Source organism: Lissotriton helveticus, chromosome 1_1 (assembly GCF_964261635.1).
Source record: "Lissotriton helveticus chromosome 1_1, aLisHel1.1, whole genome shotgun sequence".
NCBI lineage: Eukaryota > Metazoa > Chordata > Amphibia > Caudata > Salamandridae > Lissotriton > Lissotriton helveticus.
In genome coordinates, this window is record NC_136057.1 from 356,801,430 (window position 1) to 356,822,240 (window position 20,811).

Here is a 20,811-nt window from a genome sequence, read left to right on the forward strand (position 1 = left end):
TAGCCTCTCAATTTGGCTGTTAGACCCCCTGTGTTTCGTGTGTTATAAATTCAGTTGGTGCTGGGGATAAAATCAGGTGTGGGTCTTTAAAATATATATCCCTTGGACCCTATTTTAAATGGTTTTGTTTAATCTAAGAGAAAGAGGGTCTCAGAAGAGAGAGATCGGTCGAGGTCTTCCTCTAGACCGTCTCTAGTGAGCCTATCCTCATCCTCCTCGGCATCTCGAAGTGGCAGATCCTCGGATGGTGAAGACAGCGATTCGAATAGGGAGAGGTCAAAGTCCCCTTCAAGGTCGCAGCAGGATCAAGCGGATCAGCCTCCTCCACGGTCAGGTTCGCCAGAGAGGGGTCGCACCCAAAAGTCTCCTCCTGTTCGTCTCTCCCCAAGTTGGTATAGACCTCTTCACCACTGGGCCAAGGAGACGGCAGATCGGCTGAGGGCGTATCGAGATCAAGCCTCCCGCCGCAAAGAACGGTCTCGTTCTAGAGGACATTCAAATAAAGGAAGATCTAGTCACAGGGAGCGATCTCGTTCTAGAACGCGCTCAACTAGAAGAAGATCTAGGTCCAGGCGAACTCATAGCTCTTCAAGTTCATCAAGGACCCGATCTCACAGGAATTACTCTCCGACTCTAACAAACAGTCCACGATCGAGAATATCCCCAATTGAGGATATTTTCTCGTTCCAAGACATCTTGGGCAGGGGAGCCCTGAAGTTAGGAGTGCCTATGACAGCTCCGTAGATCAAGACGACGGTCATCTTTGAAACCCTGTGTGAGAAGTTGGCCTGATATATGATGTTCACTAGTTCTAGTGATCACCTTGTATCAGTCCAAACAACCCTTATGGTGATTGGTTGTAAGTCAACCTTATAGACCAGCTATCCTAATGGTAGCATGGACAAAGCAGTCTTAGGCTAAACTCTTTTGGCATGTGAAGCCAGCTGTTTTACCACAATATAACCCCTTGAATACCAGATGAAAGGACACCACACAGGTTGTTATGAAAATAAACAGTATATTTATTAATAACAAACACCTCTGAACTCTTTGAGGTCAGAGGGCTAAGCACATGACAGTCTCCTTAGAAAAATACGACAAGTTGCACAAAATTACAATGGTGCCCTAGGGGCACGGCAAACCATATACTAAGTAAACAGAATGTGAGAGTCAATGGAAGAAATGGAGCTGTCCAGAGGCTGCAGGACCGCTGGGACTACGCTATCCTAACCTTAGGTAAGTAATAGGAGGCCCACGGGACGCGGGTGCAGAGTGTGAACTCACACGCGGGATGCGTAACAACGTCTATGGACAGTACAGTTCAAAGAGAAGGTAAGTACGGACAATCCTGACTAGGTAGGACTAAAACGACTGTGGAACTGGACACTAGGAGAGTCAAGCTACCCTTGAGCACCGAAATGCTCTCGTTACCTCACCCACGGGCTGCGGGTGCATAGGTGCGAAGTCGTGTCGGGTTCTCGCGTTGAGGTCAATGGAGCCTGAAAGAAAAGATGCTGCAGGCGACCAGGAGGAAGATGTCCGGTGCGATCCAAGGGTGGATCGGTGAAGAAGAAGACCTGAAAGCAGAGGGGACAATGTTCACAGTCACTAGCCAGTGACTGGAGTGGAACCAGGAAGATACCAGATGTCGTCGTCGTGATCAGGTGAAGAGTGTACGCTTGACTCTGCAGCCACGTGGACCAGGAGGTGTCTTCGACGACCAGTATGGAGGCACGAGCTGTCCCACGCAGGCTCTTGCTGTCAGCGGTGTTGGATCCGGAATCGGCGTCAACAGGCCTTGGCAAAGGCAACCCACGCGGTGAGTGGAAAAAGCGTCTGGTGCGGACTAGGAGAGTCCGGGGTGCCCCTCTTTTGGAAGGGAGCAAGGGCCAGTCTGGAGCAACCAGACCAGGAGCAAAGATTTCAAGGTTCGTCGTCTATGAGGCCACTAGCCAGCCGGCAAGTGACCAGACAACGCGTCGAGCAGCAAACAAGCAGAAGGGCCCCACGCAGATCTCGTGGATGCTGGAGGGCTGATCTTCGGTGCAGGAGCTGCTCGGGGCTGGAGCTTCTCAGTCCCCAAAGCACTTGGTCGAGTTTACCTCAGGAGTCGTGCTGGAAGCGAAGTGCAGGTTCGTTCAAGATGGCCAGTCCCACGTGTCTCGTCGCACCCACGGATATCAGCTGTGCTGCAGATGTAGGTTGAGGTCGGAGAGGTCTGGGAATCCGGGTCTCGTCGGGCTCTGAAGTCTGGATCCTCGAGGGAAGACGACAAAGTGAAGCCGCTGGACGCTGATGGTGCCTGCAGTTGCAGGGTGGACACTCCTTGCCCACAAGGGAGATTCTTCAGTCTTCTGTGGAGCAGAACATCGAAGTCCAGAGTTTCTTCTTACAAAGTTGTTCAGGATAATCTAATTTGGAATGGGACCAGCTCCTACCTTTATCCTGCTAAAGGGGGCTGCACTACTGACTAGGTCCCTCCCCTGGGTGGGACCAGGAAGGGGGGTGTAACACCCACTATCCTTTGTCTGGTTTTCGCGCCAGAGCTGGGGCAGGTATGCCCCAGCAACTGGTTTGAACCGGTGTATGCACAGGGCACCTTGTGTGCCCCAGGCATGTCTCATTCCTTTCAGGCCTATCCTACCCAATACACAAAATCCTGTCTGGGGTGGTGCTAGCACCTCCCAAGGCAGGAAACCCTTTGTCCAAGCCGCCCTCGCTGGAAGGACCCCAAGCAGCAGGAGGTCAGACTTGTGTCTGTGGTGGCAGCATCCATTTTGTGATGCCAAGACTCGAGTTAGTTTTAACCGGGGTTCACAGTTACATACATGTCGTGCCCCTCTAGAAGGGTGGAATGCTACCCCCGTCGCCAGAATTGGCGAGGGGGTAGTATTCCAATTCGTATGACACCTTACTCGACATGTTTTGATAATGTTATACCAGAGTTAGCATTTAACCGCGAGGTTGATAATGCACTTAAGAGTATATGGTATAGCGTTATCATGGAGCAGCTATTAGGACTTGGTTCCGCAAGCTGCAGACGGGCTCAGCTCATGCCAGAGCACCATCTCACATAATTCCAAGCACTCTGCCTTTAGGATTGTTAAGGCCTGCCATAGGAGTGACTGATAGGAGGATATGTGTCCATTTTAGGTTTAGATATAGGTATACTATATCTACAGCAAAGGGTGATTACACCACCTTGCCCCAGCTGTCGTGCAGCCAGTTGTGTCAGTTTTAGATGGCCAGCCAGGGGTGGCATAATACATGCTTCAGCCCCTGGTAGGCCCTGGGTACACCTATGCCCTGGATACCTAAGGTATACTGTACAGGGACTGATAAGGTGGCCCAGTACCAATTGGTAAATGCACTTAAAGTACATGGTTGTCAATTTAGAGAGAGAACAGCTAGGCTGGGGGTCTGATTAGCAGGCCCACAGCCAGGGAAAGTCGTAAACCAGTGAAGCAAAAAGCAAAAATCTGGGGTGACCATAGGATTGCAGACCCCACTCTCCTACATAACCCCCCCCACCCCCCAAACTTAGGGACATTAAACTAACCTTGACCAGGTGAGTCTTCCTGTTCTAAGTGAAAATACCTGGAGAGACCATCTGCATTGCCATGGTCAGTCCCTGGTCTGTGCTCCACTGTAAAGTCCACCCCTGTAGGGAAATGGACCACCTAAGAAGTTTGGGGTTTTCACCCTTCATCTGATTTAGCCATAAGAGGGGCTTATGGTCGGTCTGAATCTTGAAGTGAGTTCCAAACAAGTATGGCCTCAACTTCTTCAGGGCCCAAACCACAGCAAAGGCCTCCCTCTCAATAGCTGACCAACGTTTCTCTCTAGGGGTCAGCCTTCTGCTTATAAAAGCAATGGGCTGGTCATGACCATCAATATTCAGTTGAGATAGAACAGCTCCCACACCCAACTCAGATGCATCTGTTTGGACAATGAAGGTTTTGGAGTGGTCAGGACTCTTGAGAATAGGTGCAGTACACATGGCCTACTTTAGGTCATCAAATGCCGTTTGACAGCTAACTGTCCACTGAACTTTCTTTGGCATTTTCTTGCTTGTCAAGTCATTAAGTGGTGTCACAATGGACCCATAATTTTTGACAAACTTCCTATAGTAACCAGACAGGCCCAAGAAAGCTCTGACCTGTGTCTGGGTGGTTGGAGGAGCCCAGTCCTTCTTGGCCTGTATCTTGCTCTCCAATGGTTGAACCTGGCCTCCACCTACAAGGTGGCCCAGGTACACAACCTGACTCTGCCCTATCTGGCACTTGGTGGCCTTGATAGTGAGGCTCGCCTTTTGCAGGGCCTCCAAAACTTTCCTCAGGTGGATCAGGTGATCCTCCCAGGTGGAGCTAAAGACAGCAATATCATCTAGATATGCTGCACAAAAGTCATCCAACCCAGTGAGAACTTGGTTCACCAACCTTTGAAAAGTGGCAGGTGCATTTTTCAAACCAAAGGGCATCACCACAAATTGGTAATGACCTCCTGGGGTAGAAAATGCTGTTTTGGCCTTGGCATCCTCAGCTAACCTGATCTGCCAATAACCAGCTGTTAGGTCAAATGTACTTAAGAAAGTTGCAGAAGCCAACTTGTCTATTAGTTCATCTGCCCTAGGTATTGGATGGGCATCTGTCTTAGTGACAGCATTGAGACCCCTGTAGTCTACACAAAACCTCATCTCTCTCTTACCATCCTGGGTGTGAGGTTTAGGCACTAGAACTACAGGACTAGCCCAAGGGCTCTCTGAGGGTTCAATGACTCCCAATTCCAACATCTTTTGGACTTCCTTCTTTATGCAGTCCCTGACGTGGTCAAGTTGCCTGTAGATTTTACTCTTGACAGGCAGACTGTCACCAGTGTCCACCTCATGGGTGCACCGGTTTGTCTGACTGGGGGTCAGTGAAAACATTTGCCTGAAGGATTGAAGAACCTGTTTACAATCCTCTTGTTGATGTTCAGGGAGGCTGTCAGAAAAGACTACACCATCTACTGATCCATCATCAGGGTTCTGAGTGAGCAGGTCTGGGAGAGGGTCACTCTCTTCCTCCTGCCCCTCGTCTGTGGCCATGAGCAAGCCCATGTCCTCCCTGTAGACAAATGCCTTGAGCCATGAAGCACCCTGTGGGGGCTCCTGGGAGTTCCCATGTCTACCAAGTAGGTGACCTCTCCCTTTTGCTCAATGATGGTATGGGGTCCAGACCATTTGTCTTGGAGAGCTGCTGGGGCCACTGGCTCCAACACCCACACCTTCTGTCCTGCATGATACACAGTTAGGACAGCCTTTTAGTCATGCCAAGCTTTTTGAAGTTCTTGGCTGGCCTCAAGGTTTCTGGATGCCTTCTCCATGTACTCTGCCATCCTGGAGCGGAGACCAAGTACATAGTCCACTATGTCAAGTGTAGGCTTTTTCAGAGGTAACTCCCATCCTTCCTTCACAAGACATAGGGGTCCTCTTACAGGATGCCCAAACAGACGCTCAAAAGGGCTGTAGCCAACCCCCTTCTGTGGGACCTCTCTGTAAGCAAACAGGAGGCAGGGTAAAAGGATGTCCCATCTTCGCCTAAGCTTTTCAGGTAACCCTTTTATCATCCCTTTGAGGGTCTTGTTGAATCTCTCAACAAGCCCATTGCACTGCGGGTGATAGGGTGTGGTGAATTTGTAGTTTACACCACATTCCTTCCACATTGCAGTCAAGTATCCTGACATGAAGTTTGCAACTCTGTCAGAGACAACCTCCTTAGAAAACCCCACTCTAGTAAAAACTGCAAGTAGGGCCCTGGCCACAACAGGAGCTGTAGTGGTCCTAAGGGGAATAGCTTCTGGTTACCTGGTGGCATGATCCACTATCACCAGTATAAATCTGTGCCCAGATGCTGTTGGGGGGTCCATTGGTCCAACAATGTCTATCCCCACTCTTTCAAAGGGTACCCCCACCACAGGTAGTGGTATGAGGGGGGCCTTTGTTGTGCCACCTGATTTGCCACTGGCTTGACAGGTGACACATGAGCGACAAAACTCTTTAGTGTCTTCAGACATATTAGGCCAGTGTCAAGCCTGTCCCAAGTCTTGTTCTGGCCTAAGTGACCTGCAAGGGGAATCTCATGGGCTAAGGTGAGAAGGAAACCTCTAAGAGACAAGGGGATGACCAGCCTCCTGGTAGCACCAGGCTTTGGGTCTCTTGCCTCAGAGTATAGGAGTCCATCTTCCCAATATACCTTATGGGCACCTGTAGCATTCCCTGCAGCCTCAGCAGCAGCCTGCTGTCTGAGGGGTTCAAGAGAGGAACAGTCTAATTGGGCCTGCCTCAAGTCTGCCCTGGAAGGTCCCCCTGTCCCAAGAAACTCAACCTGATCAGGTTCAAGCTCTTCTAGGACAGTTCCTTCTGGGGTCTCTGGGTCAGCCCCCTGAGAGGGCTGATCCTCAACCTGAGGCTGGGGGGAAGGCTCTGCCTTAACCCTACCATTCCTTCTCTTGGGTAGTGTCTGGTCCATTCTTCCAGGATCCAGCACTTGTTCAGCTGGGCATTTCTTGGCATGTGACCTAGTCACAGCAAGGACATGTGAGGAGAGACCTAGCATTTCTACATGAGTCCTTTACTCCACATCTGACCACAGTGAGGATTCCAAATCATTGCCCAAAAGACAATCTACTGGGAGGTCTGAACTAACTACAACCCTTTTGAGGCCAGTTACCCCTCCCCAGGAGAAATTAACAACTGCCATACTGTCATTGGTAGTGACATTGCTAGCATTGGTCACTAGGTAATCTGAACCTAGCATGATCTGGTCAGGGTCCACAAATGTTGGTGTCACCATAGTGACACTGGCACATGTGTCCCTGTAGGCCTGAGCCATTTTTCCATTAATTAAAGGCGTTTGTCTGTATTTGCCCAGAGTACTAGGACTTACAGTAGGGGTCATATCCATGTCCCCAGTACAAACAAGAACTGCCTGAGTAGGTATTCTGACTAAGTCAGAACCCATCTCAGTTCCCAGGGTTAACCCAACTATAGCCTTGGGAGGTACACTACCACTACTAACTGTACTAGGGGGTGCAGGTGTCTTAGGGACAGTAGTGGTAGGAGTTTGGCCTCTCTTGGTGCACTCACTAAACCAGTGAGTTTTACTTTTACAGTATTGACACCATGGTTTCTTTGGACCATCATTCTTCTTCTTTTGGGAATTTTGGGACCCACCCTCCTTAGGTTGTTGGGGCCCTGTTGAAGTCTTCTGGTCATTTTGCTTGTTCTCATTACCCTTCTGGTCTGCTTTCTTCTGGCCACCACCCTGGTTCTGGTTCTGCTGCTTGACCCTTGTCCTGACCCATCTGTCTGCCTTCTTTCCCAATTCTTGGGGAGAGGTCAGATCTGAGTCAATCAAGTGCTGATGCAACAACTGGTTCTGACAATTATTTAAGATTTGCTCTCTCATAATTAGATTATACAATCCTGTGTAATCAGTAACTTTACTTCCCAGTAACCAGCCCTCCAAAGCCTTAGTGGCACAATCAACAAAGTCAGTCCAATCTTGAGCCTGAGTTTTCTGGGTGTCTCTGAACATTAACCTGTACTGTTCAGCAATGTTCCCTCTAATTATTTTCCTCTGTGTGCGGCAGAGTAAGATCTCTGTGCGCTGCAGCCAAGGCTATGTGCGCAAGGAACGTGACCGCGTTTGTAGACCAGGGCTTTAAGTGGGATGAAAATACTCAGGGATATTTCAATGGGGCGTAACCAATGCAATTAAGGGTGTGGCTTCAAAGCAATTAAGCTAAAAATGAGTGCATCGTATAGTGTGCCACACTACTGATACTTTGCTGCCTCTGTCATTGCGTCCAGATATATAATACAAGTAACATTATACCTACAAGAATCCAAGACCAGGGCACAAGTCCTAAAAAAAGAAGTGGGGGGACGCTGACGTCACAACAGGAAGTGATGTCACCAAAGGTGGCTTGCACCATCATACTCATTGCCTCCCCTCACTCACCCCTTAAATGCGATTGCATCAGAGAAGCCAGTGCGTGAGCAGCGCTCTGAATGGGCTCCGATCTCGCTCCAGAGAGGCCAAAGAGTGAATGTGTGACTCCATTTGCTCCAGTTATCGAGCTCCCGGTAAAATAATTGGGGGGACGCCGTCCACCTGCGTGGTACCCCGACTCGAGCCCTGGCCAAGACTATTGGCTTTATCAATAGTTGTTTTTTGCATCAAGTTGTATATAATAATGAAAATGCTTCCTCTCTTGTGGTTGGGGTTGTGGCTTAATGCTCGAGCTGTCGATTTTGGAGATGGGTTTTTAGTCTCAGGTCAGAATAAAATCCTGTGATTCTGGGCAAATCAATTCATCTCCCCATGCAAACAAAAAATATATAATAATAAATCATCTGTTTCAGGGAGGTCTGGATCACCACGAGTACCTTCTTAGGCTGGCATGCTCCCATCTGTGTTAGAAGCCTTTCTAGCATCATATGTCTCTAAGAGACCTAACCAAAAAGGAGTGGTAGGGTTAGAACCCTGTTTCAATTTCCTGGAGGTACACAATTGTCTCATCTCCTTAAAACTGAGAGCTGCATATCTGGAAAGGACCTGTGGAGGGTCACTAACCACTAGGGGAGTCTCTGAAGTCTCTCCATGGGTAGACATGCTTTCTAGTGAGGTGTAAGTGATGCACCTACCTACACTATGGGTTTTCCTACTGATCCCTTGCTAAGAGTTGTAGTCAGGGTGTGCTAGGCCCTTTGTACTACAACAGCAGGTCAGTAGAACTCAGAGTATTTCTAAGCTTGTTATATGTACCTATAGTACCTTATGTGATCTTTCAAATGATATTTCAAGATTATACGTGGTAAAAACAACAGCAAGCTCAAATCCCAACCGCTGCACACCAATGTGAGAAGTTGGCCTGATATATGATGTTCACTAGTTCTAGTGATCACCTTGTATCAGTTCAAACAACCCTTATGGTGATTGGTTGTAAGTCAACCTTATAGACCAGCTATCCTAATGGTAGCATGGACAAAGCAGTCTTAGGCTAAACTCTTTTGGCATGTGAAGCCAGCTGTTTTACCACAATATAACCCCTTGAATACCAGATGAAAGGACACCACACAGGTTGTTATGAAAATAAACAGTATATTTATTAATAACAAACACCTCTGAACTCTTTATGAGGTCAGAGGGCTAAGCACATGGCAGTCTCTTAAGAAAAATACGACAAGTTGCACAAAATTACAATGGTGCCCTAGGGGCACGGCAAACCATATACTATACTAATGGAATGGAATGTGAGAGTCAATGGAAGAAATGGAGCTGTCCAGAGGCTGCAGGACCGCTGGGACTACGCTATCCTAACCTTAGGTAAGTAATAGGAGGCCCACGGGACGCGGGTGCAGAGTGTGAACTCACACGCGGGATGCGTAACAACGTCTATGGACAGTACAGTTCAAAGAGAAGGTAAGTACGGACAATCCTGACTAGGTAGGACTAAAACGACTGTGGAACTGGACACTAGGAGAGTCAAGCTACACTTGAGCACCGAAATGCTCTCGTTACCTCACCCACGGGCTGCGGGTGCATAGGTGCGAAGTCGTGTCGGGTTCTCGCGTTGAAGTCAATGGAGCCTGAAAGAAAAGATGCTGCAGGCGACCAGGAGGAAGATGTCCGGTGCGATCCAGGGGTAGATCGGTGAAGAAGAAGACCTGAAAGCAGAGGGGACAATGTTCACAGTCACTAGCCAGTGACTGGAGTGGAACCAGGAAGGAACCAGATGTCGTCATCGTGATCAGGTAAAGAGTGGACGCTTGACTCTGCAGCCACGTGGACCAGGAGGTGTCTTCGATGACCAGGATGGAGGCACGAGCTGTCCCACGCAGGCTCTGGCTGTCGGCGGTGTTGGATCCCGAATCGGCGTCAACAGGCCTTGGCAGAGGCAACCCACGCGGTGAGTGGAAAAAGCATTTGGTGCGGACTAGGAGAGTCCGGGGTGCCCCTCTTTTGGAAGGGAGCAAGGGCCAGTCTGGAGCAACCAGACCAGCAGCAAAGATTTCAAGGTTCGTCGTCTAGGAGGCCACTAGCCAGCCAGCAAGTGACCAGACAATGCGTCGAGCACCAAACAAGCAGAAGGGCCCCACGCAGATCTCGTGGATGCTGGAGGGCTGATCTTCGGTGCAGGAGCTGCTCGGGGCTGGGGCTTCTCAGTCCCCAAAGCACTTGGTCGAGTTTACCTCGGGAGTCGTGCTGGAAGCGAAGTGCAGGTTCGTTCAAGATGGCCGGTCCCACGTGTCTCGTCGCACCCACGGATCTCAGCTGTGCTGCAGATGTAGGTTGAGGTCGGAGAGGTCTGGGAATCCGGGTCTCGTCGGGCTCTGAAGTCTGGATCCTCGAGGGAAGACAACAAAGTGAAGCCGCTGGACGCTGATGGTGCCTGCAGTTGCAGGGTGGACACTCCTTGCCCTAAGGGAGATTCTTCAGTCTTCTGTGGAGCAGAACGTCGAAGTCCAGAGTTTCTTCTTACAAAGTTGTTCAGGATAATCTAATTTGGAATGGGACCAGCTCCTACCTTTATCCTGCTAAAGGGGGCTGCACTACTGACTAGGTCCCTCCCCTGGGTGGGACCAGGAAGGGGGGTGGTTACACCCCCTATCCTTTGTCCGGTTTTCGCGCCAGAGCTGGGGCAGGGATGCCCCAGCAACTGGTTTGAACCGGTGTATGCACAGGGCACCTTGTGTGCCCCAGGCATGTCTCATTCTTTTCAGGCCTATCCTACCCAATACACAAAATCCTGTCTGGGGTGGTGCTGGCACCTCCTAAGGCAGGAAACCCTTTGTCCAAGCCGCCCTCACTGGAAGGACTCCCAGCAGCAGGCGGTCAGACTTGTGTCTGTGGTGGCAGCATCCATTTTGTGATGCCAAGGCTCGAGTTAGTTTTAACCGGGGTTCACAGTTACATATATGTCGTGCCCCTCTAGAAGGGTGGAATGCTACCCCCGTCGCCAGAATTGGCGAGGGGGTAGTATTCCAATTAGTATGACACCTTACTCGACATGTTTTGATAATGTTATACCAGAGTTGCCATTTAACCGCGAGGTTGATAATGCACTTAAGAGTATATGGTATAGCGTTATCATGGAACAGCTATTAGGACTTGGTTCCGCAAGGTGCAGACGGGATCAGCTCATGCCAGAGCACCATCTCACATAATTCCAAGCACTCTGCCTTCAGGATTGTTAAGGCCTGCCATAGGAGTGACTGATAGGAGGATATGTGTCCATTTTAGGTTTAGATATAGGTAAACTATATCTACAGCAAAGGGTGATTACACCACCTTGCCCCAGCTGTCGTGCAGCCAGTTGTGTCAGTTTTAGATGGCCAGCCAGGGGTGGCATAATACATGCTTCAGCCCCTGGTAGGCCCTGGGTACACCTATGCCCTGGATACCTAAGGTATACTGTACAGGGACTGATAAGGTGGCCCAGTACCAATTGGTAAATGCACTTAAAGTACATGGTTGTCAATTTAGAGAGAGAACAGCTAGGCTGTGGGTCTGATTAGCAGGCCCACAGCCAGGGAAAGTCGTAAACCAGTGAAGCAAAAAGCAAAAATCTGGGGTGACCATAGGATTGCAGACCCCACTCTCCTACACCCTGCAGCACAGTACGGCACCCAAACCCTTATTGCCGATGGTCCCGGGTATAATGGATACAGTAAATGAGGTCTTCCTGACTCTGGCGACGGTGAAGTCAGTCCCAGCGAGGATTCTCAAGAAATATCGTCCTCCTGAAGAGGATCCTCTGTTCCTCAAGTCCGATCCCCCGCCAGATTCAGTAATCATTGCGGCGGCTCGAAAATCCAATGCGGTGTCCTCCTCATCCAAGGTACCGCCGGATAAGGACAGCAAGGTACAAGACTCATGGGGGAGAAGAGTTTGTAACACCTCAGCTTCTTTCCTCAAAGTCTCCAATGCGGAAGCTCTTCTGGGCAGATATGACAGATCTCTGTGGGACTCACTTCAGAGGTTTTCTGAAAAACTTCCTCAGGAAGATAGAAAGGACTTTGAGGAGATTCTGTTGGAGGGCGGTCAAGTCTCCAATCAGATTATAGGAGCGGCGGCAGATGGAGCAACGCAGACTGCGCATGGTTATGCGCATGGAATCACAGCGAGGAGATCCTCATGGTTGTGCCTTACAGCATTGAAACCAGAGGCTCAATCCAGAATACTAAATCTTCCTTTTTCAGGCGCATCTCTCTTTGGGGCGAGTGCTGATGAGGAGATGCAACGGATGAAAACGGAGTTAGACACCCTTAAAGCTGTGGGACTCGAAAAGAAGAAGGAATTCCGGAAGAAGTTCCGTTCTGACAACAAGGGCTCTTCGAAGCAGAGGGTTCAAACCCCTCACTGGCAGAAGGGCCAGAACCAGCAAGGCCAACAAAAATCGCAATATAAAGGCAAACGCAATTCCAAGGGAAATGGAAATCAGCGCCAAGGCAACACCTTCAATAAGCCTCAGCAGAAGCAATGCATCTTCACTTCCCCCAGCGCCGTTGTCCACTCCAGTGGGGGGAAGCATTGCACATCACAGGACAGAGTGGCAGGCCATTACGAAAGACCAATGGGTGTTGTCTACGCTGCAGAATGGGTACTGTCTTCGTTTCCATCGTCTACCTCCACCCGTTCCTCCGATGTCAACGTCAAGCCACCAGTTACAAATGTTAAAGAAAGAAGTAGCGACACTCCTCGAGAAATCAGCCATCGAGAGGGTGCCGGTGGCTCAAAGGGGGAAATGAGTATACTCGAGGTATTTTCTGGTCAGAAAAAAGGGCCAAAAGGCGGAATACAGGCCTATTCTGGACTTGAGAACACTCAATCTACATGTACGAAAAGAAAAATTTTGCATGTTGGCGCTTCACCAAATCTATCCACATCTTAGGAAGGGGGATTGGATGTGTTCGGTGGACCTTCAAGACGCATATTTTCATGTCCCGATACGGCCCGATCACAGGAGATTCCTTCGATTTCGGGTGGGGACCTCTCACTACCAGTTCAAAGTCCTTCCGTTTGGGTTGAAGTCGGCCCCCAGGGTGTTCACGAAGTGTGTCGCAGTGGTGGCGGTAGCTCTACGCCGCAGGGGAGTCTTGTATACCCATACTTAGACGATTGGCTGTTGAAAGGTCCAACTCCAGACAATGTAAGGAATCAATTCCAGACATGCATAGAACTTTGTCAACGTCTAGGCCTGCATGTCAACTACAAGAAGTCTGTCTCCCAACCCATTCAGAAGATTCACTTCCTAGGAGCTCTGCTAGACTCCGAGGTAGGAAAAGTGTTTCCTTCGGAGGAGAGACAGTTTTCGATAGCGCTCAAGTGCCAGCAAGTTCTTCGCAACAGGACTCAGAAAGTGCGAAAGATAGCCTCCCTCTTAGGGTCGATGGCTTCCTGCATATTCTTAGTACCGAACGCCAGACTTCGGATGCGTCTTCTTTAGCAGGATCTGGAGGACAAATGGGACCAGCAATCAGATCGCTGGGACGATCAGATCACTTTGTCGGAGGTAGCTCGATCTTCCATCCCGTGGTGGACAAAGAAGCAGAACATGCAAGTGGGAGTTCTCCTCCATCAACCTCCTCCTACACAAACGATCATCACAGACGCGTCGTTGCAAGGCTACGGGGCGCACATGGGGCCTCTTCAGGTGCAGGGTCTGTGGTCGTCCAAAGAAAGCACCTACCACATCAACTTGCTGGAATTGAGAGCAGTCCACCTGGCTCTCAAAGCGTTCCTTCCCTCACTTCAGGACGAAGTGGTTCTAGTACAAATGGACAACACCACTACGATGTACTATTTGAACAAGCAGGGAGGAACCCGCTCAAGGACTCGATCACTAGAAGCTCAGTGCATCTGGCATTGGCTTCTGGCTCGCAAGTTGTCTGTTCAAGCAGTCCACCTCCCAGGAGAGCAGAACGTGAGGGCGGACGCACTAAGTCGGCACTTCGAAGACAAAGAAGACTGGGTTCTCAACGACGAAGTGCTAGAAGACATTTTCCAGTCTTGGGGTCGTCCTTCCATAGATCTCTTCGCGGACGACGTAAACAGCAAATGCCCAAGCTTCGCCTCAAGGTTCTATCGACCAAGAACGAGGGGGAATGCTCTTTTGATCGATTGGTCAGGGGAATTTGTGTACGCCTTTCCACCCCTTCCGCTGATCCCAAAGGTGGTGAGCAAGCTGACCCACTCGTGCACAACAATGATCCTGATTGCCCCCGACTGGCAGAGGCAAGGGTGGTACACGGACCTACTTCACCTCTCAGTGTCTCCTCACAAGAGGCTTCCATGCAGGCCGGACCTGTTATCGAAGATGAACAGGAGGATTCACCATCCCAACCTTCCGTCACTGAACTTGGCAGCATGGCTCCTGAGGTCATTCAGTACGGCCATCTAGGACTGCCACAAGACTGCATGTCCATTCTTAGAGAAGCACGATGTCCTTCCACAAGACTTTCTTACGCATGCAAGTGGAAGAGGTTCTATATGTGGTGCATGCAGAATGGTCACAATCCGGTGAAGAGTCAGGAAGAAGCAGTTCTTCCATACTTGTTGTACCTGGCTAAGGCAGGTTTGAAGTTTAAATCCATTAAGGTGCATTTAGCCGCTATAACTGCTTATAGGCGATCACCTTCACAAACCTCTTTTTTCCAGTAGCCAGCAGTAAAAGATTTCCTGCAAGGTCTGAAAAAGGTGTATCCTCCTGTACAGCCTCCTTCTCCTCCCTGGGAGCTGAACCTAGTACAATCAAAGTTGATGGGCCCTCCTTTTGAGCCCATTCATAAAGCTACTTTACAGCATATTTCCTGGAAAGCGGCTTTTTTGGTAGCGATTACGTCAGCCCGTAGGGTGAGCGAGATTCAGGCCCTCTGTACCAAAGAGCCTTATACAGTGTTTCATTTGAATAGAGTGGTGCTCAGAACGCACCCCTATTTCCTGCTGAAAGTGGTGTCAGATTTTCATGTTAATCAGTCGATCTCTCTGCCCACTTTCTTTCCCAATCCCTCTACTCCAGCTGAGAGGGCTTTACACTCTTTGGACCTGAAAAGGGTTTTAAAGTTCTATCTGGACAGGTCCAAGTCTATTCGACATTCTGATCAATTATTTATTAACTACGGATCGATCAGAACTGGTCATGCAGCATCGAAACGTTCCATTTCCAGGTGGATCGTTTCGTGTATCAAACTTGCTTACCAATTGGCGCAGAAACCTCTGGGGTTTACCCCTAAAGCGCATTACACTAGAGGTAGAGCTGCCACGGCAGCTTACCTGCATAATGTGCCCATGTCTGAGATTTGTAAAGCGGCGACCTGGAGGTCTGTCCATACATTTACCAGACATTACTGTCTAAATTCGGACACGAGAGCAGATACACAGGTGGGCCAGGCCTCCCTGAGGAATCTGTTTAACAGCTGAGTTATTGGCTGTTATGGCTTGGTTGGGTCATGTACTTCTCATTTACCTGCAGGGGGTTGATGGGCTTGCTATTCTATTCAGTGCTTATGACTATTGATGAGGATCCCCTGGAAGAGAAGGATAAGTTACTTACCTGTAATCCTAGTTCTCTTCCAGGGTTATCCTCATCAAAGTCATAAGCAACCCACCCGCCTCCCCAGGTAACTGAGATTCGGTACTATTACAATCTTGTGGTTGAGCCCTGTCTTCAGGGTTATGCAAAGAACAACTGACCTAACTGTCAAGCCCTGAGGCATGATGGGAAGCCTGGGGCCATGGCTGCCTTAAAGGCACGGTGCCAGTTTTTTGTTGAAAATGGTTTCATTTTCTATGCTATTGTTTTGCAATGCAGCCTGAGGGCTAACAATGTCTATTTATGAGCAATTTTCAGGATTAATGAGTGGTCTTACTCATTAAAACACAAAGTTCAAGGGTTATTTGACCTAATGTGTTTTTTCTTTCCTTACTAATTGCAGTGCATGTATATGTGTTTACATTGTTTTAGCCTCAGTTGTGGAGCTGCATTGGTGTGAGAAAAATGATATATGTACATACATATATGTGGAGCGAGATATATGTGTTTTTTACATATATATTTTTATATTGTATCCGGGGTCCCGCACATGGGCGGGAATATTCAGTGTTTATGACTTTGATGAGGATACCCCTGGAAGAGAATTAGGATTACAGGTAAGTAACTTATCCTTCCTAGTGATGTCCGAGGGCTTTCGTTACTATTGAGCTGCTCAGTATTGCCAGAGGCTCCTGTCTGCTTCAACACCTTCTTAGAGAAGCGAGGATTTGTCAAGGTTTATGCTTGGTGATTTGACCCGGAGAAAGAACATGCAATAAACGTCAGTATCCTGTCAGGTTTATATTTTAGAACTTAGAAGGAAGTGTTTTATTTGTACAGTACCTAAATAGAACAGCAAAAATAAAAATCATTAAAGACTTCAAAGGCGCTAGCACCTTGAGAAAGAAAGAACAATTATTCTAGTATATGTGCATCCAGGATGTACAGATGAGATATGTTTGGGAAAGGAAAAAGAAGTAATAATTTATGACTGTAATTCTAGAACTGTCTTTAATGGTCACTCTTGACGTTCAACAAATAGACATTTATTTGACTGTCATCTTTGTTTATCAACAGTGAGTTTACCATACAGACCTACTTTGATTAACTGTGAACACAACAAAGCAAACAATGGCAAATAAGCTACATAGTTAAAGTTGTACAATATAAAGTTGACTGGGGTGGACTCACAGCTTCATGTGACCTGTCAAGTAACTGCATTGATCACTTGCATGTGGGAAGTGATTTGGAAATTAGTCTAGTCAGTTGAACTAATTTCCTTTCTTTCCTCCTTAGTTGAAGATTCAGAAGCTGATGTATGTATTACAATAGCACATCGCCTGGCTCTGATGGGGGACGAGATAGATAGCAGAATACAGCAAGAAGTGGTAGACAATTTAGTGAATATTCTTCTGGATGATAATCTTTCACAAGAGGTGAGGAACATGAGAAGTAATTTTAAGTTGAAAACTCAGTTTGGCAAATTTTATATATTGAATGATAGAAATAACCAAGTTCGAGGCATGTGGGCTGCTGAATTCATATCCATAGCATAGATCGCCGCCTAGTGTTGGGTCCGGATGATTGCACATTGTTGTCCTGGAAGAGTCTTCGAAGTATCACGAGATAGGTGGCTCCTTCCCTGGACTACAGTGCGCATGGGCATCGACTCCATCCTCAGATTGTTTTTTTCCGCCATTGGGTTCGGATGTAATTTCGTTATCTCCAGTTCGGAATCTACATAAACTTTTTCGAAGCCCGAAGGCCTTTTTCGAACCGTCGGTATTGTTTGCATTCGGTGCCCGGTTCTGTTCCAACTCAGTTCGAGTCGGATATCCAAGGAGTCGTGTGACTCTTCGGTGATCGAGGCCCAGTCGACGCAGCAAGACTTTCGACGGCATGGAACGGAGTCCGTTCAAGTACTGTCCCATGTGTGGATCTAAGTATCCCCACATTGACGTCCCCCGGTGTGCAACAAGTGCCTGTCGCCGGACCACGACGAAGCCAACTGTATGGCTTGTTCCAGGTTTCGTTCGAAGAAGACGATTCGGCTTCGGCGCGTGGCGCGCCTCGAGGCCCGGCGCACGGCCCCGGCACCGGTGGACATCTTCGACGACGAAGAAGCAGACGAACAAGAGGTTCAGTTGCAGATTTCACCCCCCACGGTGGACATCGAATACGACTACGAAGCGGATGTCGAAGGCCAAGACGAAGTCGTCGACGAGGTAGGAGACGACAATGAGGCCTATGGGGCCATGGAAGATAGCTCAGAGGAAGAGCTATGCCCCGTTCGAACAATTTCAAAGGCTCAGGTCGAGGGATTGCCACACGGCCTTACCCAAGACCTTATACCAGCATCCACGGCCCCGCCTTCCGGCCCGGCTACGGACACTTCGGCGGAGCCGCCATTGTTGAAAACGAAACCGAAAGTGAAACCATCGGTGTCGACAAAAACAAAAGCGGTTGAGGCGCCATCAAAACCGAAGACGTCTGCTCCCCCTTCGACACCGTCGTCTTCCGAGGTGTCGGGGCAATCGAAGCCGAAGAAAGCCATCGACCCGGTCAAAACGGGCAAAGGCGGCGTGCCAAAACTGGTGAAGGGCGTCGAGCCGAATTCCAAAAAGGGCGTCGAGCCGAAGGCAAGCAAGGGCGTCGAGCCGAAAACTGGGGCCCCGAAGCCAGTAGTACAGGCCGCCGATCCGATACCGTCGGCGTCGACGTCTGCTGCCACAGACAGAGATCGTAGCGGCCCTAAGGAGGATGCTCCTACGCCTCGGACAGAAAAGCCAAGGTCATCGACGCTCGAGTCTACCCATGTTGGTGGACCGAGGTCGGCTGTCGGGTCGACGAAACCATCCGCTTCCTTTACGAAGCAGGTCTCGGACTCCCTCATACGGATTAGGGACAAGGCTTCTACGGGGGAACCGAAGACGCCTTCCACCCCGAAGCAATCTGTTCCGACGCCAAAGACTTCAACGCCAATCCTCTTCACGTTGCCGCCGAAGGTGGCGCCGAAGGCCTTCGCACCACGATCGGTGCCCAAGGACTCTGTGGTGTCGAAGCCGACTCACACGGCTGGGAGCTTGAAGCATCGTCCGCCCTTACTAGAGGAGCAGTCGGAGCATTTCATCGATGCCTACACCGGAAAGCTTACGCTTTACAAAAGAAAAATCACAGCATCGAAGCCTTTGGAGTCATACACAATTCCTCTAAAGCGCAAAAGGCCTGCTTCGGAATCATCGGTCTTGGTCGAACCGATAGTGCCTCAGACTCCAAGAATTGCAACACCCTCACCCACTTATTCTGATGGAGAGGGTGCCGGGGATGAAGACGAGGAATACAATTTTCCTACCAACACAGAGCCTGATGAACAACAGGACTCATGGGTTGTAGCAGGTGACCAAGGGGATCAGCACACCGCCCATGACCCTCAGGTGTACAACGTCAAGACCTCTCCCACTGAGGATTCTGCGGCATTTAATGCCTTAATTGAGAGGGCAGCTAAAAACCACGACGTTGAAATGCATGCTGACCCAGTTGAGGTGGACTTCCTCTTTGACACTTTCTCAACTGCTGAAAAGACTGTAAAGACTCTTCCAATGCTGAAGGGGGTCCTTAAGCATGCTGCGGACATTTTTAAGGAACCCACACGGTCAAGGGTAGTGAACCCTAGAATTGAGAAAAAATACAGACCGGCACCTGGCGATCCTACCTACATCAAGGGCCAGTTGCCATTGGACTCTCTGGTAGTTTCTAATGCCCGCAAAAGGGCGAATTCACAGACCACTGGTGAAGCTCCTCCCCCAGACAAAGAATCTAAAGTACTGGAGGCATCAGGAAAGAGAGTAGCAGCTCAGGCGGCCAATATCTGGCGTATCTCTAACACGCAGGCACTCTTGGCTAGATACGACAGGGCACACTACGACACACTAGAGACCCTGTTGCAGCATCTACCAGACCAATATAAAGAGGCAGGAGAGATGCTTATCCAGGAAGGGAAGCTCATCTCTAACGCTTCCATTAAGTGTGCACTTGATGTTGCGGACACTGCAGCCAGGGCAATTAATACCAGTGTGATGCTAAGACGTCAAGCATGGCTTAGGATCTCCGGTTTTAAGCCGGAAATACAAACTACCATCCTTAACCAGCCGGTAAACCCTGACAGATTATTTGGTCCAGAGGTGGATACCACCCTGGAAAAAATAAAGAAGGATACCGAGACTGCCAAGTCCATGGGGGCCCTCCAGTCTCAACAGTTTCGGGGGAGCACTTTTCGTCGCTCAGGCAATAGAGGTGTTTCCAGAGGCCAGATGTCCCAACAAACACAATTCAATAAAGGTGGGGCGCACTCCTCTTACCCCAAGCAGAATAGAGGAGGATACCGGGGCAACAGCGCCATGGGCAGAGGCAGGGGCAACAACAACTCCCGTTCCTCCGCCACCAACAAACAGTGACTCCCTGTCACTGCCCCCCGACAATCCAACACCTGTCGGGGGGAGACTCCAGCAGTTCCTGCCAGTCTGGAAATTCATCACCACAGACAGGTGGGTCAGGAAACTTATCCAGTTTGGCTATTGTTTGGAGCTAACGTCCACTCCACCCAACATACCACCAAAGCACCGTCCTATGTCCGCAGAGCATTTGCACTTATTGCAGCAGGAGGTTCTTGTCATGCTGCAAAAAGGCGCAATTGAGCTCGTGCCAGTGGAGGAAGAAGGCTCAGGGGTGTATTCCCTGTACTTCTTAATCCCAAAGAAGGACGGGTCCCTCAGACCTATTCTGGACCTCAGGCCCCTAAACCAGTACATTCTCTCAGAACACTTCCACATGCTAACACTGCAGCAGGTTCTTCCGTTGCTCAATCAGGGAGACATCCTCGCAGCCTTGGATCTCAAGGATGCTTACTTTCACATTCCACTCCATCCATCACACAGGAAATACCTCAGATTCACCATTCAGAATCGGCATTATCAATTCAAGGTCCTTCCTTTCGGACTGACCACAGCCCCCAGAGTGTTCACAAAATGTCTGGCGACAGTGGCTGCGCACCTCAGGAGACAAAACGTCTATGTCTACCCTTATCTGGACGACTGGCTGGTTCAGGCAAAGTCAGCCCAGCAGTGCGCCGCCGACATGTCCCACACCATTCACCTTCACGGTCTGGGCTTCTCACTGAACTATCCGAAGTCGCACCTTCAGCCAGCCCATGTGCGGCAGTATCTGGGCGCGACG

At 49.5% G+C, this 20,811-nt stretch overlaps 1 protein-coding gene across 3 annotated transcripts in view; it reads left to right on the forward strand.

Moving 5' to 3' along the window:
- BID (BH3 interacting domain death agonist) overlaps positions 1-20,811 on the forward strand; it is a 436,998-nt gene that overhangs the window by 302,252 nt on the left and 113,935 nt on the right. For all 3 annotated transcript variants that reach the window (XM_078673629.1, XM_078673631.1, XM_078673630.1), the window contains one exon: positions 16,876-17,015. In XM_078673629.1, the coding sequence (XP_078529755.1) occupies positions 16,876-17,015 (140 nt within the window). The remainder of the gene's footprint in view (positions 1-16,875; positions 17,016-20,811) is intronic.